The sequence below is a fragment of the Pieris brassicae genome, chromosome Z, assembly GCF_905147105.1.
Source record: "Pieris brassicae chromosome Z, ilPieBrab1.1, whole genome shotgun sequence".
Classification (NCBI taxonomy): Eukaryota; Metazoa; Arthropoda; class Insecta; order Lepidoptera; family Pieridae; genus Pieris; species Pieris brassicae.
Genome location: NC_059680.1, coordinates 8,771,088 through 8,797,825, shown reverse-complemented (window position 1 = coordinate 8,797,825; position 26,738 = coordinate 8,771,088). Strand labels below are relative to the sequence as shown.

Sequence of the window (26,738 nt, the reverse complement as noted above, 5' to 3'; positions counted from 1 at the left end):
TTGTAAAATTATAGAAATATTAGATTAATAAAAAAATGTAAATCGATGCCGATCTTAAAACGACCAGCGAGAAAATGCATACAAATATTAATCCTTTAAAAAAAACATTTTATTACTTTCACTTCACTACAATAATTTATAGCTTATGTGAAATGTTATGTATAGTCAAGAGTTTTAGTATAAAACTGTAAGAAATAAGCGAACATTCGTTCACATGTGAATAATATACAACCACAAGAATAACATTAACTTATAGAATGAAATGTCAGGATTTCACAAAATAATTTTACGTTCGTTACAGTCCGAGATTGTTAAAACATTTGCGTGGAACCAAGTGGGTATGCGACGTCGACCAAACAATTTTCATTTCAAATCGATAGATTGTACGAATGCTGGAAATTTTGTTTCCTGCCGCATATTGAAAGCGGAATCCACAACGGCAATCTAATCGTCCAATACATTGTTGCCGAGTGGTTACAGGTAACATTTCTAAAATGTTAATTACTAAAATTTTGTCAATGAAATTGCGGGTTACGCATTTCCAGCATATTTAATTTTCGGCATTAGAATGTTCTAAAATCATTTATTACGCATACAACTCTTGGGTCCAGTTTATCTATATAGGGAACTAAGCGATCAGCCTTCTGTGCCTGACTCAGGACCGGTATTATACCTAACTGAGACAAAGTACGAGCAAATATTAGTTGCGCTAATAGAAAGAAAATACCATTAATGTGAAGTCAGAGAAGGCTCAGGATTCAGAAGTAAACGCTTATCCTTATATAATTTAAAAATAACATAGCCATACACAGAGTTATATTAGCTTTTAGCAGGAAGTCTCGAGCTTTATGACATCTTCAACAAAACGAGATAGCAATAGCTTTCTCAATTATAAGATCCGCTTTATCCAAGATAAGATTTTCTCAGAATTTATAGCGTATTTCCGTTGGTTTGTGAAGATAAAAATGCCTCATATTTCTACGTCAATTGAAATCCCGTATCCCGTAAGACTCAAGATGTAAAGTATTCACAGATATCTGTTCAATATATTTTAAATGTGTTTCTAATATTTAAGATAACATTTCTATGGTAATGTGTTTCGTACAAACTGTAAAACGTGTGAACAATAGCATGTGTAAAAGAAGTAATTCGGTACAATTAAAGATTTCTTCCAAGTTGATAAATGAGCTACAAAAACGATCATGTGACAAGAAAATACATATATTATATATACAACACTTATACTTAACAGAACCGAGGCGAGAAGTATATTAAATTGTACGCACAAAAGATCGTGAGTCGATGTTACTTACTGAACAAGGTATTACTCACCTTTTAGGCACGCATCTGACGTCAGAGCATATTGAATTCCACATGAGCCAAGTAAAAAGCCAACTTGTTGCAACCCCGCGTCTCTTCGGGTAAGGGGTACTTCGATGGGGACAGGGACGACCCCCGCTTGAAGACACCCATAGAACGCGCACATAAAGTTTATGGGGTCATTATTTGGGTAGACTAACGCCACTCGGTCTCCAGGTTTAATATTGTTGTCACCGGTTAGGGGTCCGCCACTAGTTGACTTAGATGTAAACGTCTTGTTAAGCAAAGCATACGCTATCTTTAATGAGCGGCTGAGGAGCTTTCCTGTTAAGAAAATACGAGTGATAAGATTTATATGAGTATATACGAGATCGAACTTTTACACCCTTAATACTGCAGATAGAAAATATATCAGTACAACTGGCTATGAATATAATTTAAGTTAACCCTTTTTACTGTTAAATTCAAGTGTGTTTTATACATTACATTAAAATTTTGCTGTCTTGGTAATTGAATAAATTAAATAACATTTCGTAGACAAATTCCTTAACATTAGTATTAGTTGTGTTAGTATAAGTTTGAACAAAACAATAAACTAACCAATTTTTGTATGGATTAATTAATAAAGCTTTAATAATAATGAAGAAAAAGCTTTAATTTTGTTCGTTTTAATTTTCCCTATGCCTAGGGAAAAATTAAGCATTAATATATAAATATAAAATAATACAAATCGCAAAAATTAAACATTTATAAAACATATGTAAATATGTAATTGTAATAAAATATTCGCAACTAGCAATCTAGTTAAGAATTAAATTGTTTGTTGACTTGGTTCACTGAGTTGGTTGATAAATCAGGTTATCGCGGGTAAGGTGTCAACGGAACAGAGCAAGACCCGTTCTTAAAAGATAAGATCTACTCACCGTATGTTAGAGAATTGCTAAGTTTTCCGTTTGGGTCGAGTACGGTGGCCACGTTAGCTTTAAATGACGCGGTGCCGTATCTTTGAAGTGCCGCTTCTAAATTTCTGGGAAGACCTGCTGGGACGACCAGTTGGTCGCCAACTGCTGGAGTCATAGTGCCTCCTTCTGGTTTTGGTGCATTCGGATCCTTAGGATTCGCTGCAATCTCCAATTCAATGTCGTCATCTTCATAAAACTCCGGCAATGGACGACGTTTTGGTCGTTTCAACGTATTAAGTAATTGTTGAATTTTTGCTGACACCTAAGAGAAAAAGTCAAATCGGTAATTAATTATTGAAATAGGAATGCACTACGTAAGTGAAGTAGAGTAGATACCTTTAGTGTTGACACCATTTTTACAATGTATTGCGTCCCTAATCCGCTGTGGAAGAAAAACCTATCAGTAGTCCAGGCGTCAAGCTTAGGTCAAAAACAAGTGCCTGTGCTCTAAACCTCTACTGTACTTCAAATGAAGTCACTCCTACACCTATCATAGTTAGAAAATGTACTATGCGCCGAACAGATCAATTACCTGCTGTAATTAAATAACTAATTGCACTGGGACATTATGAACGTTTTAAGTATGCACATACTGGTAAAAAGCACTTAAACAAAGTGCAACTAGATTAACAATATTACATTGTTTTAAAAGGGAGTGCTGACCTCGGTTAGCCGCCTGAGCTTACATTAATAAAATTATTACTAGAATGCTTGTAAATAAACATTCATATATGTTCTACATCGTAATAACTATATTGTGAATAGTTTAAATTTCTGTTAATAACCTAATTTAAGGCGTAAGAACTGTTACAACAACGTCACTGCCTGTATTCGAATCTATAACTTTTATTATACAATGATAAAATGTAGAATTATTTAATCTTAGTTTAACTTTCATATATATTTTAACAACATTCCTACCTTCCATCTTCCGGTACCGGTGCCTGTGTCTTCGGGCTGTGAATAACATTGAACTCTATCAGCAACAAGCGCCCCACCGCGACGAGCGCCCGCTGAGGTGTGTGTTACGTCAGGTTGAATATCTATAAAATAGTAAAGCAACTTTTGTGTAGGGTTTTATAATTCTTTATAGATCTCACAGAACATCTTTGGTTTAATCACAACACGCGCTATACGCCAAAAAAATTTCAAAGTCTAGCGTAAAGCTTTTATATTTAATACGAAATGTTATGACACACACAGTACACAAGCCGTATTTCTCTCTCGGATCGCGATTAGATGCCAATTGAAAAAACTAATGAGTCAACATTGCCTATTGAGCAAGCCAACACTTTTGTAAGGTGTCAATCACAATTCAAGTTATTTATAACGAGAAAACCACGATTTCGTTTGAGTAAAACAAAAGTTTTTCGTTTACAATCTTGTCAGCACTTTTGCAAGGTTTCATTGCATGCAGATAAACAGAAATTTTAGCTTCGGGTAAGGATTTACTTCGGTTTTTTGATTGATGTTAGCGGTTTTAATCACGAAACAGTTTACAAGTCCTAATCAATCACGTAGTGTTAGCCTAGTTGTTAAACGGCAGTTCTCAACTTTGGGGTAGTATTTTCGAGTTCTGAGTGTAAACGAATCTTTGCTTCGAAAATGCTTGAATCATTTTGAAATATCCAAATTACGCGTAAATGATAATGTTTTTAGTAATCCTTTCATGGTTACGATGAGTAATAGGAATTCACACAGTTATCAATACGTAACATTACCTACACATACATTATAGTATATGTAACAATTATCTAGAATTATTATTATTATATACCAATATTATCTTAACGCTGCTAGTAAAAAATACTTACAAGTTGGTAAGTGTGTAATTTCAGATAAATCGATGTCAGTCTTATCCCTTGGCGGGTATTTCTTTTCTCTCTGGTGATGTGGTTGTGGCAGTGGATGCGCATGACCGCGTGGGTGAGGAGCCGCCGGTCTGCGGGAGGGTGGCGAACCCATATCTGGTGGTGGTGGCAGCTCTGAGTCACCAGCGCAAGAGTCTTCGTCTGAACTTGAAGCTGCACAACATCCCATATATGCGGCATCAATCATAGTAAATGTATATGTCGTGGCCGGATTGTGTCGGCCGAATGATCATTTTAAAGAAAAACATAGCTAAAAGCATTCCACTTAGAGATATGGCCTATCATTGGTTATCAAATCGTAATATAGTTACATTTTACAAACTGTCTGAGGCATTCAGTATTTGTTTGACGGCGGCGAAGATTGGTTACATATCAATTAAGAAGTTTTTGAACGGATTAAAGCTATGTATTATTATTAAAAACTTATATTTATTTACATAATTCTACATTTTTTTCCGACGTTTCGCGTGCTTTTCAGCGTGCGTGGTCACTTTAATCCGTTCAAAAAGTGTTTTTCTTAATGTGTAAAAGCTATTTCAACAAAAGACAAACTATGTACATATCAATTGCTGTGAGATAGGTTAGAAGCCTTAAGCGGAACATAAGCGAAGCGAAGCTCTCGTCTATATGTATATCAGAAACTAAAAGAATTAATAACTTCATAAGGACTGGTGTCAATGTCTTACCCATTAAATAATTCCCCAAGTCCCTTTATATTATTAGTCTAAATATTTTTTTTTATATTTTCGTACAAGCTATCGCGTAAAAAACTTACACAATTCATGCCTTTCTCTGTCAGGGCTCTTGGCCATCATTGAGGTGCGTTTTGACGGCATCGGCAAAGACGGCTTAGGCCGATTCTGCATTTCAGCTAACGCCTGCTGAACGGCCTCCTGTCTGACTTCTGCAAAATAAGAATGTATAAAGTTCTATTCCATAATATCCTAGTATAAGCATGCGCAGCACTAAAATAACCATTAACATAACACCATTCAGGCTATGAAAAATAATCATGCACTTATCAAAGAGGGTATAGATGCATTAGACTTATATTACGTAGCAAAAAGAACTAATAACAAAAGCTAAACGTACCCAAACGTGTTAGCTACAAAACGTTTGGAACGTTGAAATGAATTCATTTCACATTACCTGTCAGTATATTAACACTATACGAAAATAAATTAATATCTTGATAAAGTGCCGTAGCTCCAGTCGAAATCAATCGAGTTTTAATTAAACTTGGCGCATGTATTGCCTCATGTGCTCACATGACATAACGTAAATAAACTGTCAGCGAATAAACAGGTGTTATTACGTTCCGTTGTTTGCGGTTAACGAGTATTGGGTTCATAATATCCGATGCAGGGCTAGATTATTGCGTGGAGGACCTTTATTATTGAAATAAGTACAAATTGATGAACATTCTGATAACAGCAGTGAAGCATTGCGAATTTTTTAATGAATCTATAATGTTTTATTCTTCCCGTCAGAACATTGATTACGTTTGTAGTTCACAGCAGGCTCATTAGCTACTTGTCTAAAATCTAAAGTTGTAGGAACGCTTGTGTTTGCCTCATGCCGTTGAATTAAGGTTTAAGTTAAGTTTAATTCTCAATATGAATATTTATATAATAATTTGAATTGTAGCATACGTAAATGTATACCGCGAACATAGGCAAAAGCTAATAAGGAAAGTATAAGTTGATAATTTATTAAGTAACCAATGGAAACAGGTTTGGGAAGACATCCGCGAAGCCTTAAAAATATATGCGCTGTATGTAGAGTCCCAAGTGTACACTCCGATATTTAATAATACGTTACAAGAGATAAAGAATAACTAACTACACTCTCCTATGCTCTTTGATAAGTGAGAAAAATAAATTTAGTATCCTACCTAGTCTGTTGTTATGAAAATAGCTGTGCTAGAATCTCCCACACGAAGATCCAGGTTAAGTGCTAAATTCATACAATATCCCGCAATCAAAACACACAAATTTACTTTCAATAATAGCTTGCGGGCTTACAAACACCGAGACATAAACAGTTTAGAGAACTAATTGGAATCACGGCATCGAGTATACTGTTGATAATAATCAATAGAGTATAATATTTTTGTATGCATTTTAATGTTTCTGTTAATTTATTTACATATACATTAAGAGTTTATTTATATAATTAAATTTAATGTATATACAAATATAAATTAATAGGAGTAAATTCAAATAGACTTAAATATGGCCTACAAAATGGAATATTCCCGAACATAGTAAGTCGTATTCGTTACGAATTTGTGCAAGACAAAAACAAACAGGTCTATAAATTCTGCTTCAAAACTAAATTAACATTCCCTTTCATTGCATTATGAAATGGTAAGGAAATTGACTATACATGTCACAGTATACATTGCTACAAGCGTACATGTAATCATCTAGCTTTGTTAATTTGAAATCAATATTAATTTTGACAGAACTTTTGCAATATAGCGAAAAATATTCAGTTAACGATTTGGTTTAGAGACGTTTAAAAAATGAAAAGAAAAAATATTTGTTAATGATCCTCAATGTTTCCTACAATTGAGTCGATCCTCCAATGAGTATTTAGGAACTATTGAACAGTTTAAAATGAAATCATTATTTGAGCTTTGGGTGGTTCAACGTTCACGCTACATCGAGAAATTGCATAATTAGATATAAAATGCATGAGAGGTTAGCCTCTGGGTATTCTGATAGTGAATTAAGTGGACCTATAACTCGTACGACCAACTAGTTCATACTAGCCATGGTAAGAATTAAAGGTAGTTAAAGTTGGCTACGGAACGTAAGTCTCTTTTAAAAGCAGTACTAATTAAAAGTTGAACATTAAGTAAACGTAGGTTTGAAATAGTGAATTTTTTTCCACCTATTCACGTGTTTTAGTACTTTGATACGGAAATCAGATTTACAAGCTGTTAGCTTTTAGTAACACAGTGGGGTGAGGTTAAACAAGGCGACATTTTCCCCGTACCTATTTAACGCCGCTAGAATCAGGTTACCTGTACTCGCTATAGGTAATAGCCAACTCAGTTTCAACCGGATAGGTTTATAAATATTAGCATCGAAATATACTATAAAATATGTTTCAAACAGAACGATAATCAAGAGAGCAAGATAAATGAATATGGAAAGAATTTTATAATTAAACAATGGACTATTGTCTTAGATAACTAATTAGATGTACGCCAGGAAGGACGTGAACTGACGCCTACAGACAATATACGACTTCGATCGTTTGCTACTACTTAAGACGTGTTAACGTTATGAACATCGGGAAACAGACTAAGCCGAAATTAATTTTGTTGCTCCTACCAAGTGTTATAATTACGAACACTTGTACCAATATGGTATATATTATTATGGTTTGTAAAGAAAAAACTAATTTTTTAAGATTTTTTATGTATTTTTCTATAAATATCATTTAATATATTTTCTATTTGAAATTGAAATAAGATATCAGGGTGACGGAGTTTATGACAGACTTGTTGTCTAGCTTTACTAGTATTGACACAATGGACGAGCAGGCTTCCTAGTTCACACTTTGAAGATTTCATTCCTATAAAGCAAAAATATTGTATGGCAAAGCAAATTTCTGCAAACTAGTCTAGTGTAACGAGAAGTTCCAAGCTTTTTTAATATTAGGAAATATGGTATGCATTAATTTTGAAGTTAATTAATTATGAGTATAAATTTTGGATTGAGGTCGCGCCGAGATAACTTGCAGAAAACAGGCTTTGCAATTCTCTGTCACGATATTAGACAAGTACCTACCTACATAAATATTCAAAGAACAAGTCAAACAAATAACATCTACAGTGCTCTATACATGATTCATAGTTTTTATCAAAATTAATAGTTTCATATAAATTTAAAGTATTCATTTCATTCCGAAATCGACTCACAAATTAAAAATGTAGCGTTTTTAAAACGAAACCTAAAATCTAATAAACGTAAAACACAAATCCAACATTTTTTTAAATTATTATACGTTAGAAAACTGCTGTGGTTTGTATAAAGTAAATTTAATAAATAACAAATGTATACAATAAATATTAACAATTCTCAATTATCGGTTTCAAAAGAATGAACACATATAGTTCGATTTTTATATTTTATACATTATAATATATGAAATTTTTGATGATTTCAAATGGAGATGGACTTAGCCCGTTTTACAAATGGTGAAGAGAGGAAGAGACTGGGCTATAAGAACATGAAAATAAGAGCAAACTAATACGGTGGAAAAAGTTGGAGGAGGCCTACTCCTCGACCATATCTTAAAAAATAATTTTTAATTTTTACATTTCTCATGTATACTCTATGTAAATATATGTGGGTAAATAAAGCCTTACAAGGTATTACATGAAATAGTTTGGATAATCTGAGCTCGTGCGGTATTCTCGCACCGACAACATATACGAATACTTGACAAAACTATCAAAAACTTTGTGTTGAAAGTGTTGGATATACGTGACTCATAAGAAAACTCGTCATGCGAGATTATATTTATTATAGAGTATACACTTGAATGAAATATGCAACAATGGCTCTAGGATATTCATGTTACTACTATTAAGTTCAGGTATTTCTTATCAATTATAGTAACTCCTATTTATTTCTACGCTAACGTACTCCTGACACAAGAACGACCGTCTCTTTTCACTATTGCGTAAAAGCAGTTTGACAGAAAGAGACGGATGTGGACGTTAAAGCTTGTAGTTCGACTGATTTATTTTTTATGAAATGAAAAGACAATAACTATTGGACCGATTTTAAAAATTATTTTAACATTACAGTCTTACATTATCCCAAAATAACTTAGGCATAATGGATAAAGCACACATAATACATTAATATTCTGACATGTATCTTATTATTGAAAAAAATATGTTTTGAGATAAAACGCGAAATTTTAGTAATACTTAAAATTAATTTAGGATTTAACAAGATTGATATTAACAAGTAACCCATGCGTGTATAAACAAGTGTTATTAAATTATAAGTATAAGTAATGTTGTTGAATAAATAAATAATGATGCATGAATAGTCGATTAGCAGCGGTTAAGAAAAGCACATTCACACATTAAGTAAAGCAACCTGTTAAGACTTTAGGTGTAAAATAAGTCGAGTGAATATGAAATGAAGAATAATCCAGACTGGCAGTAACAGTATCAACCGACCCAAAAGGAAACCAATAATGACATCACACGAACATGACCAACACTCCTATGGGCAGTGCTTCTTTATAGAATGACTCACCGGAGTGGTAGCGGCTCTCGTTCCGCGTAAGACGTCTGTTGGTCCTCCCTGGCGGCGAACGGAGAGCGGCGCTCGGTCGCACTGCATCGCCACAAACAAATCACCGAACATGTTTACACACGCGCGATTCATGCAGATGATGCAAAAACTAATTTCGAATTTGGAATCATGTCAACTGGCGCCATTTTTTAATAACGTATATTTGCTTTTGCGGGTAAACCTCGTTTTTTGATTCACGAACATAAAAACAATTTAAATAAATTGTTTTAAACCGTTTATAATCTGTTTAGGGATTTAGAATGTATACTTTTTTATTTGATTATAAGTTGAAAATATTTTTATGATAATTCTTTTGAAATAAAAAACAACCACACTCTATCAATGTAAATAATGAATAAATTACTTTTTTTTGTAGTCTTCCTAACGCGACGACGACTTTAATCGAAAAACTTACCACAACATACATAAAAATAAATCGACCCCATTAAATATTTTGTAAACAAGACATTTTTTCATTGTGCTATTAGACAAAGTAATAGTTTCACCATCCAAAAACTGATTTGAAACAATAGGTTACACGTGTCACAAAAAGTCCACATCCATAGACTTCAAAAAATCCGAACGAAATCTAACATCAAATAGTTACAACGCTGAGCTTCAAATGTCAACTACATTTAAGAAAATATTTGTCAAAGGAAAAATTGACACAAACCATAAAACTGTCTTCAAAGTGCCTTCACAAACACTATTTGGTAATGCATTCGACAACACACACACAAGATTTTCTTATGGAAACTGACGACAAACTTTTCAAGTCTGCATGGGCTGTGAATTCACGCGAAATTGCGCTGTAAGACATTCATTAAAACACCGAAATCTTACAAGTATTTTCGACCGTTGTGGTCTTGATTTAATGTAGGTTAATATTGAGTAAAATGAATCATCGTTACTGTAGTAAGGCCTTAAGCGAAAGGATTTTACACGAACTTAATATTAACTTTAAATTATACATAACTTAATATTAATCGGAAAGATTTGTCACGAAGAATTTTCTGACGATATAACTCAAACTATAAGACGGATTTCAAAAATTATTTCACCATTTCATACAATATAATAGGGTATAACCTACTCAGGGATATTGTTGATTTTAATATATTATTGTTAGGGAATGTTTTAGATAATTATGTCCAGCCGTGCGAAGCCTGGACAGGCCGCTAGTAATATGTATGTATTAATATCTACCAACGTCTGTAGAAGAACACATGTTTCATTTCACTTGTGTCATAAATACTAGCGCAACATGCTACGTAATCTTGATATTATAATTATAAATTATTAAATGTTATAAAAGTTGTATTGGTGTTTTAGGTATTAGGTGTTTTAACACAAGAGCCCTTCAAAGCGTCTAAAACTTCGCTGAGGCTAATACGGAAATGCATTTATCGGTTTTGCCAAGACTACAGCGTTATCGAGTTTTAAGGTGACTAAGTGAGTTAACAAAAATAAATACTAGTATAACATCATCTCTAGAGTATTTATATATACTTTATTGCTGAATATTAAGGTGTAGTTTACTGTGTATCAAAATTAAAAGTAAAGCTTGACGATTATGGTAACCCCTAAGTATTACTTTTAAATCATATTATTGTTAAATACATTATATTAATATAGCAATTTAAATGAAAAACATGACCGTAATAACTGTTAATAATAGGGTAAAGAGATTGACGAACTCATTCACTTATCTCTTAAAATCCTATAACCAGAGATGGGGGAGTTATTAGGAGTCCTTGATGATGTAATTTTTAATAGGAAAATTAATTAAATGTATCAGTCTAACAGGCTCGGTCTAATTTTTATTTAAAGTATACTTTATATTAGACTATATAGTGACCGCCCTTGGTAGTGTTAGAAAAGTTGTAGTCTTTTAACTAAAGTAGTTTTGCTTCTTTTTATCAAATATGAATTTATGCTGAGATGAAATTAGACACATAATACATATACTTTAAGATAAGTACTTTAGTTGACCGGTGCTATTGAAACGACTTATCTTTTATGAATAAGGGGGGAAATCTTTGGAATCGAATCCACTTTATACGGCAAAATTTACATTTTTAATTATGATTTTACTGCACGAGAAAATTGTAAAAGATATCTGCAACTAGGTGAACAATGCTTTATTGTAACATGTAACTGCCCAGCGCTATTAAATTTATACGCTCTAAACAATAGTATAATGAGAAAATATCAGAAAAACAAATCCACGATATTATTCGTCTGGATGGGGTAAAAAAGTAACCTAAACTATCAAGGTCAATTTTACCGTCCTACGTTCGCTCGTGATGAGAAAGCTCTATTTTTTTGGACATGCTTCTCATCGCTGTTACTTATAAAAGCTGCACATTAACCATCTATATTAGAATGTAGTAGAACAATTTCTCTGATATTGTCAATTGGAATTAGACAAACGGACGAATTATCATTATCAATTATCGGGTATCGGACTGAGATGCAGCACGCTAGTATAGACAACAGTCCAATCATGAAACGGAACAAGCAAACGCTTGCTTGCGTTTGAGTTATACGTTCTCACCCACTTCAACAGTCATATTAACAATCGTTATGGATTCAAATAAAAGTATTATCATATAAACTAGTCGACTAATCAATGAATTCATTGATTACGTAGAAAATATAATTTTTCGGTTCAATCTTATCAATGCGGATCGAAGTCATAGGCAAATTCCTGATATGGATTGCTCATTTTGGGTGTGGTTAAAACTAGGGTTTAAGTTATGGGCTTGGTTATTGTGTCTGATTATTAATTATTCATCTCTTTTAATAATCCGTCTGTACCGATGAAGTGATATAATGATAAAATGCTTATATGCGTTCCCGCTTACAATATTGAGGTTCGTACCATCAAATGTCGCAAAAAACGCTACTGATATTTAACAATTCCACAAAGACCTTGGAATAATTTAATAAAGAAAAGAAGTTAGTCTTAGAAGGTTATATAGCAAAACAATGACCGCGTCGTGATTCACGTACATATTTACGATAGAATCACTTAATTCGCAGTAAACTTATCTATATTTATTTTCTTGTTATTTAATTATATTAAATAAGGATTTTTTTATAAAAACAATTATACTTCGGAGTTAACAGGTAACAAGTTAGCAGTTAGTTCGTAAATTATATACCTGGAAATTACTTAATGAAGGAAAGGGTATATTAGAAAACTAAACAACGGGAAAACTTCCTTGAACTGATTCGTAGTTTCATTAAATTCTTAAATACATATGTGTTACAGCAGAAGTCAAACAATGAACAGCGAAAATAAATAAGACAAACAGACAACTCTCTTGTACATTGTAATTACATAGAGGATGAACATAAAAGCATTCCTATATTCATCTAGGTAACATAGGTTTCAATGTATATTGAACGTGTGTAGTCCCGGAAGAACCCCTCGTTACCTTATACGGACACAAATACTGCATGATTTAATATTTTTTCATATACTAGGCTATATAATTCATAGGAGTTCATTCAGTAAATAATCATGATGCTATATATAATATAATGAAAGTAGAGACGAGGCCAACTCGATACCTGCGACAACGGATGAGGCTTATCACATTACGAAGCATATTCCCTTGGGTCTATATTAACGTCATAAAAAGAGCTGCAGTGTTGATTCCTATTTTAAATACCAGCTTTTTATCTATCCACGCACTACATGCTTTACCTTCACGGTACAGGTGTTGGAATTTACACACATAAAAAGAAAAGACATTACAGACAGCTGGCGGTTTAAAATTTAACAATTAAATTAAAACGGCCACGAGTTTAACTATTATGTTTATAAATTACACTACAGCTTACTCTAACTTTTTTAGAAATCGTTGAAACAAACCAGAGGTTTTGCTTTTAAGCGTATAAGACACAAACTAAACGTCGCGCGTGGCAAATGGAACAAAACAAAGAAATCCAATTAAGATTTTCAACATAAATGGAAGTCAATGACATAGAGTTTCAGCTAAGAATGTCTCATGCCATCGGGCAGCGGGATTAACAAAGGCGCCATTGAGCAGACCTTACCCATAACATTACTTATATATGTCCACATTCAGCAAAGCGTATGTTATATAAGTCTAGAATTAAATGTTTTTGATAATCATTACTATAACTTAGTATATTATTCAAACTAAAAATGGTTTAAATAAACATTTTTATCTTTTACCTTGTGCCAGAAAAAATGGTATTTCAAGTTTATTTGACTCGTCACATTCACATTCGCATGTTAACTTTTTTGTACATATTAAATATTATTAACATCATGGTGTATTAGAATTTAAAATGCAGTGTTTGCATTTATAGGTTACTTTGAGGTAGGTGCCATCATTTTGTAGATAATGGAACCAATCATAAAATGCAGAATCCATCGCTTTTCGTTCTTATTTTAGACAACCATTAACCATGATTAGGCAAATTTAAAAGATTTTAAAGTAAAGTTGTTTCGCCACATAAATACATATTTAAAAACAAAACGTTTTATCCTTACCTCAAGTATTTTTTAAACAATAATTAAATATTTGTTTTAAATAGAACAGTTATAATGTACGTAGTACGCTTTAAACGCTTACAATGTATGGTCTAGAAATGCAATTCCTAACAAGTGGAGCCAAAAACCCCGTAAAGACATCTGTACAAAGCTTCTAAAATCCTATATGCTTACCTACACTACAAAGTTAATTCTACAAAACAATTTTATAAGCATCAAAAGCGTGTTCTAGTACTACATACTAACATACCAGCATGACTCTTAAAACTTAAAATTGAACAAGATCACAATTTAATTCAGCCCTTTGTCGACCTCGCTAAGTAGAAATCTAACGACATGCTACAATGATTAAGAATACGAGAAAGACAGGCCAAAAAAATGTAAGTAAATGAAACGCAACTACGTGATTCAATCGAAAATCATTGAGAAATGTCTAACAGTCGTGTAGCCACCAATGTGTATGTAAAATGTATTTTAATAAATGTATAATCCAGTGTATGAAATTATCTTCCAAATATTTGCGTACAAAGTGGAAGGACAGGTCCATTTTCGATCAAGGCAGTGACCTAGATTGCTCAATACGATTTTTAATAAATTACCAGAACATTCAATATAATATTACATATGTACAATATATAAAAGCACAGGTGCCTATTGAACATGTGTGGTTAAGGCACTTCCGTGTTGGGTACAAAGGAAACAGCCGGTGGACGAACTTTACAGGTTACTATAGTGGAAGTTAGACAATTAAGTAGTAAAAATTATTTTAACATCCACAATAAGCTCGCGTGTTGTAACGCGCTCCATTTCTCAACTTTACTGTAACAACATACCTACAAACACTATCAATCACATGGCTGCTTCAATGCAATTACAGAGAACAGTGCCGTGCTCATCTAACTTGATGATCAATACTATTATAAAGATATTAATCAATTGTAATTACCTAATAATATTTACGCACGTTAAATACATCAAATACAAAACTTGAATCTAGTCTCTCTATTACGACAAAAAACGCTATGACTAATCGGACAGGTTAGGGAATCGGTTCTATCAGCGGAACTTTAAGGTCGAAAGGGAATATCACCGGTCGAATTTTAAATACAAAGTCTAAAAGCAATTTGCTGTCAGAGTAGCCCGCATTGTTTTAACATTAAAACGGTTTACACAGTTGACCGCAAATAGGTGGAATGAACTATTCACCTGTAGGAATACGCGTTACGATATTAATTAAAACTGCATTATTATGGCAGAGAAGTGCGCTCAAAGGCCTAGCTAGCTTCGCTAAATATTCAGTCTGTGAAAACAATAGGACGCAATCACAAGTGTGAATCTTAACAAAGTATTTGCTTTTGTTTTTCTTTGCATAAACTACGACAGCAGTTTTGTTTGTCAGGTGTTTGTAACACGACCCAGTGACCTTAGGATTAAACACACAGGCTAGATAATGTTTTAAATGTGTGAAAAAGACACTAATCTACATCGAAAGTCGGGATTTTGATTTGTGTATATACGCATAGCCTTGATTATAGACTTCATAAAGCATATCTTCACGGTGTGTGACCCGCATAAGTGGTGGAGAATAACGTACTACAGGTTTGAAATCGGAGTGGTCGGCCGAACCCATCGCTTCTATTTATTAACCCATTAGTTAATTAAAAGAAACTGCGCATGGAGTGAAATGATGTGCAGTGTTTCATTTATATTACTCAAATTTCTTTAATTGTTCATGTAGTCATTCGAGTTTAATTTTACAATGTAACTTGTAGGTCATACATTACTGTCCCGTGTATTATTTATCTCACATGGAAATAATGAACGATTCCGTCTACGAAATAATACTTTATAGGATATAAACTTTATATGAGGAAACTTATAATTACTTTTAAACAGGTCCACACACATAATACTTCGTCAGTAATATTTAGCCATAAACCATCTTGAACTATAGTTTCAATTTAAAGCATTTACGTGCGATTGTGAGGTCAACATACGCTACTGAACACTTCAATTGTGAATGACGATCACTTGTGTGATTTAATAAGGCACCGTCTCTTCAATCTGTAAAACGTTTGTCATTTTCCGAATGAAAGCTTATAGAATATTGGCACAGAATACATATTTAAAATATTCAGAAAATTCAAAAAATGAATTATAAAATTATAATTTTGTTCCTTTTATTTCCGTGTCATGTGACATTGACGCAGCAAGCGTATTTCTTAATAACATAGACCAAAATTAAATTTTCGAGCTTAAGTAGAGTTAAAACCATTTAAATACGATATAAGGCCCTTTCCTCATTTGTATTCGGAATTCTAAACTAATTCTAAATGGTTTCCGAACTATAATTTTGTGAAACGGTTGAAATGTAGGACAAATATAATACAACATTTAAAAATCTTAAAACAGTCTTCGTTAGTCTCAGTCTTTTAAAATCTTAAAATGATTAAAGCGAATCCTGATTAATTTAATTAAACTTATTAACAAGAATAGTGCTTTGCAGCCACTTTTAATAACTCAATGGCGCTACAATCTTTTTAGGTCTAGGCCTCAGATTTCTGTATCTGTTTCATGATAATTTGTTAATCATAGGCAAGTAGTTGATCAACCTTCTGTGCCTGACGCACGCCGTTGACTGTTTGGGTATAAGGCAAGCCGGTTTCCTCACGATTTTTTCTTTCACCATTCGAGCGAATGTTAAATGCGCAAATAGAAATAAAGCTCATTGGTGCACAACCGGGGATCGAACATACGACCAGGGATGAGAGTCGCACGCTGAAGCCTCTAGGCTAACACTGCTCATTGCAGTATCGAATCGAATATTTGTATTCCCTTTTCTCTTATTTTTAAGCTTCAGTAAACATTCGTTTATAGTTAAGTAGATTACCAGCTTTACGAACCGAGTTTTGTATCTAAGATACATTGTCCCATTTGCCTTGGCCATTAAGCGAACATTGCTCACTCAACTGTACAAATTTATTCTAAAACAAAATTTTACCAAACTGTTTAGATATTACCGCTCTACCTACAGCTACCTGTCAGAAGAGGAATTCTATAAAGCGTATAGAGATATTCTGTAGTTGTAACAATCGTCTGACGTCGTGAAACAGTGTCGATTACCATATCGCCATGTGATTTTTTATGCCACTGCCTGTCATGTACTGTATCGTTTTTTAATACTCTCGTATGGTAATTTTTATTATTAATTCTGCGAAGTAGTGAATATAAGTGGAAGTGCGGTATCTCGGACACACGATCTTATAAAAAACTCAGGAAAACAAATAGCTGAATAATTTATGATATATCTGAATGCAGATTTTGATAGACGAGTTTATTTTTATAGACGCACTGGCCGCTTGTGGCGTACCAGGAAAATATTTTTTAAACATTGTTGACACGCAATATCTATAATATCAAACGAATCGTGTACTTTTGTAGCGGCAATGAACTAAAAAAAATAACTTTTATATTTCATAGCTTATCTATATGGTCTGCTGTAATATTTCCAATAACGCACATCAAATATTAATAGCGCATATATTAACTACTTCCTTTGCAAGAGTATGGCTGAAGTAATTAAAACGTCACGTCATGGCAAGTAGCTGACGCAGGGCGGCTATGATCCTTTGTCTAGAACCTCCAGACTTCCGAGACTATCTTAATATCCGGAGCTTGTACCGACCCCCTTTTGTTTTAGCTCTTGTCTGGTTATTTTTAAACGCGTTTAGTACATTCGAAAGCAATAATATCTACTTTGCAAGGCTATATAATTAACGTTTGTTATGTGGTGGTGGCTACTGGTTAGATATTTCCCTACGATACCTGAATGGTATCTCTTCTCATTGTGTGTGACGCGGCGGTGTGTTCGACGATTTCTTGTGTGTTGTCGACCCGAACCGCTCTCGCCACGCGGTCCTCGTGGCAGCATCACCCCTGCTGTGTAACATTCTGCATAAACACCTATCCCGACCAATCATATCATATTACCAAGTGCAGCTTTGTATATCAGGTCAATTGTCGACAAAAATCATAAGTAAAAATTAAAACTAAAACTTATGTTCTAGTTACTTCTTCTACATAATAGTTTTATATCTACATCACCAATAACATGGCCGACTAAAGTAGACATGTACATTGGTAGATGAAATGTATTATAGTAAATATTTAATAATATGCAATATATATAATCCCAATTTCGACCTATTCAACCAAATGACAAATAAATCAAGAAGAAAACTTCTGAGTATGAGGAAAATAAAAATATGTCTTATTTCGCATTATACAGAAACAAATCTATGATTAACAAATTTCGTATTTATCAACGTGAATTAAAAATAGATTTGGAAAGGCTAAGTTTCCAATTAAACAAAAGGTATAAATATAACACTAAATAAATAAATTTATTCATTTAAAACATTACACATATAGTTCTTCTTTTATTATCCTAATTGTACACCTTTTACCAGCTAATGGTTTATCAGGCAAGTTCAATAAACTCTAGTTTTGATAAGGGCCGGTGAGGACGTTATCAGGTGACGCAATGCAGACCCGAAAATATTCAGCAAAACCCTCCACCGTTTGGATGAGCAAAGCGATCAATACCTATCTAGAATTGTGTTATGTCTTGTGTCCTTTACAGAGCACAGAATATAATGACACATGTACATTTATAAAATACTAAATAAATCTCTATTGTGATGCAACATAATACTTAATTTACTATTTTAAGTTAAAGGAGTTTTGAACTGTTAAATAACATACAATATTTAAGTCACGTAACTAAATCACGTACGTTGAAATTAAGCGCTTTGCTACGATTTTTTTAACATTATTATAGAAGATTCGCGATCGTTCCATGAGTAATTGATCGGGCCTTTCACACCCAATAGTATTAGACGCATGAAAAGAGAAATTTTGTGACTTAAACTATATTTTTTTGGCAAATAAAGGATGGATAAAACTAAGGTAAACTATATAAGATTAAATAACAATCTTATTATAGAGAAATACTTATGAAAATAATAAATATACGTTTTTTAACTTGTCTAAATACGACTGAACTGTGCGTAATGATAGTTAATATTAAAAAACGCGATGAGCGTATCGTTCCGAAACGATGAACAAGAGTGATCTAAAGGTAACTTCGCTACTGGTAGCGGTAACGAACATAATATTTCATTGTTAACCGCAACGCAGTTCCACTTATTGATTCAAAATGACGTTTGTTTAATTCTGTTAAAATGGCCTAGGAGTAAAGGAAACTCTTGATCATGCATTAGACACAAAGGGAAGAGGGGCTTCGCATGCCTATATGCAGCCGCTTATCACGAGTCAGTTAGGCCAAGGTTTTTATATAAACTGATTGTATACAACGTAGAACCGCAGGCACAAAGCTGTTTTTTATTCGTGCTTCGATATTCAGTTGTATTTATGTACGTGCTATTACATCATGATGGGAACGATGGTGATAAAGTGTGGTTGTCGTGCGTGAGTGGTCACCAGCTAATTTAATATAATCTAAATATACTAAGATACATGTTAACATAAATTAAAAAAAAAAGATTGACGCTGGACATGGCTGGTCTTATAACATTGCATCGGTTTAAATATAACGGCATTACACTTCCAAAGATACAAAAATAATTATATTGCAATTAGTTTGACCTGTATTCTATATTCAAATTATCTTTACGTACAGATTCACGATGGCCCCTTCATTTGACCCTAGTTTGAAAATCGGAGCGAGCGAAGAGTGCATGCCGATAGATTCGCCAATGTCCAGCATCCATCGACGTCGACCAATTGACACTTGACCCCAACAACGATTTCGTTGCGACCTTGGAATCGTAAGTACTGGAGTCTATACGAGTCTAACACCTAACGTCACCATTTTAATTTTAAACGGCATGAAATATAAAAGTAAAGCAGTAGTCACGGGTTATTAGGTGAACTTACTAATTAATTCAGGCAACAGATTATCGGCATAAAATTGCAATATACTTTAATAATAATTTACCTTGCGATTGTTGTTGTTGGGCAATGTATGGTGCCAAAAGACGGGTGCGTTTTTTCTCATATCCTTTTTGTGTGATGTCCCCTGCAAGCAGAGTACAGAAAGTAATATATAATTATTACAAATATTTATTTTTCCAATGGTAAGAATTTATAAATTCAAAAGTCACACTTTTCTTCAGATAATCCAGTAAGCAATTAGCATTAAATATTCTAGCTATAATAGAACGAGTCTCCGACCTTGTTTTCTCAACACCAATAAAAACCATAAAATAATGACTTGAGACATGAAATAAAAACAATACTATATCTTCGTTAATCAATTATTATGTAAAATGTAATGCAAAGCGTCCATTTAGTAACGTATAATATTGACAGTGGTCAAGCATTGGATTGCATTCGCCACACGATATCGGTCAAACCACACATAATAATATGAATAAGGAGCGAAAGCATATTTAATTAAATTGTTAGAAAAACAAAACTCTATAGTAATACTTTCCAGACCTGTTTCTAGAAATTGAGACCAAACAATTTCCATCGGTGTACGAGTAGTTCGATAAGAAGTTTTAATAAAACACATTATTATTTATATCTTCCCTAAGTGTATTACAGAGCAATGAGGAGACACATTGAACACATGTTAAAAAAGGAAGAAATAGGATGTAGTTCATTAACTGTCTCTTAATACTACGCTTCACATATTGAAAATAACAGCATTACCCGTTTTAATGTATACTTATATATATATATATATATATATATATATATATAAATATAATACGAGTACTTTGTATACGTTCGTGGAATTAAAGGGAAATATATGATATTACTCATTCCGCTTTAATCAAATTAACTCTATCATATCTACGTTATATATTGAGCAAAAAAACATAAAAGCTGATTCTGTGAAAGCGATTCCAACAGATATTGATGCATAGCTAAGAGAACTTTTTCAAGTCATTTTTAGATACAAAACTAATTGCTTGTAGTTTAATTATAGCAATATGTTTATCAGGTCAGTTCGAAATTCGTACGTTATGCGTACAATTTTTAAATGTAATTTTTATTATTTATATTGTAATGTAAAATAGGATACATACTACGCTGTATCACTATTATGTATTGCATATAATAAAAAAGGATGCAAATAATAATAAAAATGATGCGATAAAAAATAATATTATTATAACCGTGTTTGAGAGAAATGAATTACAGTAAAATCTACAACATACATATACTAAGCAAATTGTATGTAATGTAAGGTAAAGTATGAACTTATTAAATACTGTCTATTAACAAATTCCTTTTACTCCGGAACCGGTAAAAGTAAAACACATCTTTGTCGACGCCATTTGTTGATGTCGCCTGTTCTAATTGAACATTAACCTATATTGATGTAATAGCAAAAGGGGTCCACTCAGATCATGTAGGATGCAATGAAATAAACATAGTTTAATCTATTCAATCAACTATTTAAATTCCATACAAATCTGATGACATCCCCAAATTTTGCTGCGCGCTTATTCTTCTGAGTAGGATCCGGTCCTTACGCGCCTTTTCTGGTCAGGTACTCGCTTGGTAACGTACCAAACTGCTGTAAATTCGCTTCACCACCCAATCCAGTCCAACTATAATCGAATAACTATATCCACCTTGTTCTCTAAAATAATGGAAACCGGCCAGCTCCTGGGATATATAGAGGAACACCAGCTTGTGGTATTCAGCCAATTAGCTAATTTCTCATACTTTCGGTTCAGCTAGTGGCCAGAGGCAATTGAGTCCAAGGGGCGGGCGCTAGCGGTTAGTTTAGATATATCTCTCGCAGCTTCCAGCCTGTGAGCTTCCCGAGAAATATTGTCTTGATCTCCTGCTTTCTGGCCGATCGGAATTTATGCTCGTCGTAATTGACGGAGCATGTTCCGACTTCAAAACCGTGAACGCTGACCTTGTTGACCAAGGCTGTGTCCCATCACCGACCCTTTATTTTATGTTGCAACTTGGCAACATTCAGTGTTGTGGGGATCATCCGCACTGAGAATGCTCTTTACATTGACCGTGCAGATTCTTCGTACTTCCTCGAGCAGTTGAAGAGCTAGTGTCTGAAGTCAAAACTCTGCTACGTGGACTCTCGAACTGGGATCGACTAAATCATTAATTTTAATAATTTTATCCCAAGAAAACACAAGTTTGCCTGTTTTCCGCTAAAAATACATCCTGTATCGCTCTTTCTTCGTAAACACTCTTTTTAAATCTACAGTCAGCGTCGAAATATTGGGCGTTGACCTCTCTAACGACGTTGACTTTCGCGGTAATTTGGTAAAATTAGCCTCTAAGAAGCTTGGTGTGCTCAGCAAGGCCAGACGGTACTGCACTCCGGGCCACCGCTTGCGACTTTATAAAGCGCAAATTCGGTCCCATATGGAGTATCGTTCTCACTTCTGGGCGGGAGCTCCCCGGTACCAGCTCCTTCCACTTGGTTTGTTTTGGTTTGCGCACTTAGACTCTCAATATTGTTTGTATCTCTTTACACTTGACCGTATTCAATGAAAAGCGTTTCGCATCGTCGACAACCAGTCAACGCACTCGCGAGCCCTCAGTCCATGGGCGGCGCTATCACTTAACAATAACAATCGTGCTCAATAAAATACATATAAGATCTTAAAAATTTTACAGTCGATCGCAAGCAAAAGACGTCATAGGTAAAAAAACTAAAAAAAGACTAATATAATATAGAAGCGAAATACTATCCAACACATTTTTTTTTCATTTCAACCCGTAGTACCCGAGATTAACGCTTTCAATCATACAAACAAACAAAAAAAATCCGCTTTTATCTTTTTAATACGAGAAGTACCAGCCACAAAAATAAGAAAGTAAATATATCACCACGCTACAGAGCATAGATTCTAAATTATGCAAATCGGTTCAGACTTGTATGACAAATTTTAAAGACACAGTCGCTATTTGTTATCAATCGTCACAACCTAACATAATCTCGACCTATGGAACACAAATTATTTTTAATACTACAGCATGGTTACTGCGGCTGCTAAAAACAAGGCAATAAAAAAACCCTAAATGCTTTAAGGGCAAAAAGAGCGAATAAGACTTAATTTGTCAAAATTAGTCCACATAGACTTTAAATACAGGACAACAAATTGATAGGTTAAAAATGTAATGGCTTGTTCGCTATGTTGGCGGGCTTATTTGAGAGTAAGCAGTGTTATTGGACACTTTTTTTATGTTAAATATTCTTAATAATAAATTAGGCTATTTTTATGACTTGTTATGAAAAATATTGAATGTTTGTCTTAATACTCAGTCAAGGGACAACTCAAAGCTACACTTTATTCCAATTCACTAAATTCACATCCTGTCCGATGTGTTAAATGCTAATAAAAAGTGCTTAAAATATTTAAATCTGACAGTGGATAGATCATGGCTTGAATAGAAGTAACCATACTGTCCTTAAAGTCAATTACCAATTAGCAGTTGCGTTTCTGCAAAGTGGCAGCAACTGTGCGCTCTCAATAATAATCAGTATTGCAACGCTCGACGTACGAGACAAAATATTTAGAAACGCCAGGGAGTGTATACAAAAATAAATTTACAGAACTATGTGCTTACTGTTTAGCAACATCTTTTTCAGATGAAACATATTATATTTTAATTGATAAGTCGTCTCGTGAGATATGATGACTACGACTTTATTGTCTTAATCACACTATGCTTTATTTGTCTTTTTAATTGAAATTTCTGACACATCAGATCTTATTTCACACCGACTTACTTACGTAGTAAAGATGATTTTTCAAAATAATGTAAATACCCTACAATTATATTTGTATAAAAAGCGAAGAAATATATTTCATACATTATTAAGGATCCGGAAGTACATATTACAAGAAAAACACACTGGAATTGAAAAAGAAAGCGTATAAAGACTTTAATTAAGTACATTTCTTTAAGTATTATTTAACAAGTTAACATAATAATATGGTCTCCAAGGTTCGGGTTTAGCAATTATTTCATTCGAGGCTACAATGTATCTCCGCTACCCATTTGTAACTAACAGGTCATCCATCGAAGGGATGTTACTATGGCTAACTGTTTTTTTAATAAATTATTTTGCTGAAGCAAGCTCTTAAATATTTTCTCAAGAAATCAAATATCAAAAGCAATTTTTTCCGAAACTATAATACCCGTACACGTCGTGTTTATTTATTGTTAGCACCTTTTTAAACATTAAGTTTATAAAGAAACTTTAGCAAGTAATTCATTTGATTTTTATACCTATTCAAAAAAACTCGAAATAGTTTCTACATGTGTCGGTTTTTTAGTAACATACACTGTGAAACATAGCTCCTCCGACCGTGGAACGATTTGAATTATCGAGAAGTCAGAAAGGCTTCGGATTTGCAGGAAATAATTCTCATAGAAATGATTTTACTTTATAATACGTAATTTTTCATTTGCGACAGCTCTTATTCGCAGTACCGACACAATAAGTATTTTGATACTTAAGAGACTGAACTACAAAATATAAATAACTCCAAAACGCACTAAAAGTATCAAATTACAATTCTTCTCATTAGTATCGATTGACTTGCCTATATATATACTTAGATAATTAAATCTATAATGTGGTTAATATTATATTTATATATACGGGTATAAATATCCTTGATGATTGGACTCGTCTTGCTTGTCTCGTTACGTAACGAGAAGTTGACAAATAGACTCCTAGCACTCTACAATATTTTAAAAAATATGCCTAATACTATCTTTTCAGCCCTTGTAGATAAATAAAATAATTAACACGTTATGTATTTATTTTTCTTACTAACACAAGGCCAAACTAAAATTATTTTATACTTTTTATTGCATTTCTGAATTGATTATAATTTTGTTAATTAAGACTTTATAAGAACTTTTAACCTTTGTAACTTTAATTGTTTAGCAGCCCACGTAACGGTATCTTTCAATAACGTTGACCCCTTGCAATATTTATCTTTGATGCACCGCTTCTATTGGCAGTAGCGTTATGTTATACCTCTATGAATGATAAACTCTCTAACAAATAATGTTTCATTAAGTACCAGTAGTTCCTGAGGTTAGCGCATTCAACCAACATACAAGCTTTTCATCTTTATATTAGTATAGATTACATTCAAGTCGCTCAAGTCCATTTCAAATTGGTTTGTGTAACGTTTTACAGTTTTTAATGAATATTTCATAAACATAAATATTAACTGGTAATAAGACCTCCATCAGCGAAACTTATGGTGACGCGGCCCAACCCGGATAGAAGACCGAATACCAGAGTCCAGGAGAGAACCGTGAGCATCACTTGTCATTAGACTTTCTAGGGTGCCACATCGTAAGGTATGACCGAGAACGAAGACAACAAGATTACCGCCGACCTAGACGAGCGTCTCGTGTCGCGTGTCGGCATAAAAAGCCCATGTGTTGATTGATTGAGTATGTTGTCATAAAATAGTAGGTGATGCTTCACTAATAACCGAAATTGTCTTCTATAAGCTCTAATTAAAATTATTTCTAAATATGTCCTTAATTATTATATTTTTAATAATTCTATTACTTTAAATTACAATACAGTAAAAGTTAATGCCATTTTTTTACTGTTATAAGTAAAGGAAATGGCAATGGGTACAACATAATAATACAACTGACTCCAATCAGAAGCAACAATAGTTTATATAGGGTCTCGACCTACAGTACTTGCTGAAAAGACCGAAGTTTTTTTGTGGTCTTCTGTATCTATCTATGGTCTCAGACACCTGTCGCAGCGCGAACATCAGATTTGCAATGGGACGACTGATAACGAAAGGCGAAAGCATCACTGAAAATTTGTCGTTTTCATCACAGTTTACAGAGATTTGCTTACCCTATTACCCACGCTTTGTCGTGTAGTGGCATTGGAGTATATTACTCTCTTATGTGGACGTACTATATCATCTTAATAAGAAATAATCGTGAACAGGGCTAGGGGTCCCTTATCAGTAATAGTTAATAAAGAATATAAAACAAATTTAAGAAACAGATAGGTTCAAGATGGGCCCCACTAAGATGGCATGTAACAAAAAAATTCCAGGTTGCCTGGAATCAAAGTTGTCAAGTATTTGTACTAAATGTACAAGACATCTAATGACTTTACTACTCCATTCACTCCGTATTATCTGCTTTATGTTTAGTCTGCTACCTAATTGACACACCTTTATATTTCCTTCTTGTAAGAATTATAACACTCAGATCAATTTAATTGCAAATGTTTAAACACAACTTAAACCACAACAAAAAAAACACAACAATGTAGGTTTTCACTATGCTATGAACCAATATAACTGTATCTAATTATTCGCAAAAGCTACAAGCACAATAAAAGGATTCGCAATACAACTTATTATACTAGATTAATTCAGTTATTAAGCTATTTCCTTACATATAAATAACATATTGACTTATTAACAAAATACTTTTAGGAGAGATGTTTAAAAGCCTTTTGCCTGTCAATAAAAATTATCTATTAGCCAAATTATTAGATACATATACTACACAGTATTAAAAAAAACTTTTTACAGTAGAATTATAATGACAAATAATATGTAAAATTACACATTAAGTTACTAATGGTTTTCTTGACAACCCTTTTTGTTAAAGGCTGCTTAAGTACTAAGTAAAACAA

At 33.4% G+C, this 26,738-nt stretch overlaps 1 protein-coding gene across 4 annotated transcripts in view; it reads right to left on the bottom strand.

The window, feature by feature from the left end:
* LOC123718375 (disco-interacting protein 2) overlaps window positions 1-26,738 on the bottom strand; it is a 39,983-nt gene that overhangs the window by 12,228 nt on the left and 1,017 nt on the right. Inside the window, exons 2-8 of one of the 4 annotated variants that reach the window (XM_045674778.1) lie at window positions 20,034-20,114; window positions 17,840-17,977; window positions 4,929-5,057; window positions 4,097-4,306; window positions 3,204-3,325; window positions 2,244-2,544; window positions 1,333-1,644 (exon numbers count right to left, since the gene is read on the bottom strand). In XM_045674778.1, the coding sequence (XP_045530734.1) occupies window positions 1,333-1,644; window positions 2,244-2,544; window positions 3,204-3,325; window positions 4,097-4,306; window positions 4,929-5,057; window positions 17,840-17,977; window positions 20,034-20,114 (1,293 nt within the window). Of the gene's footprint in view, window positions 1-1,332; window positions 1,645-2,243; window positions 2,545-3,203; window positions 3,326-4,096; window positions 4,307-4,928; window positions 5,058-9,444; window positions 9,526-17,839; window positions 17,978-20,033; window positions 20,115-26,738 lie in introns of all 4 variants that reach the window. The other 3 variants (XM_045674780.1, XM_045674781.1, XM_045674782.1) reach the window with 3 other exon arrangements.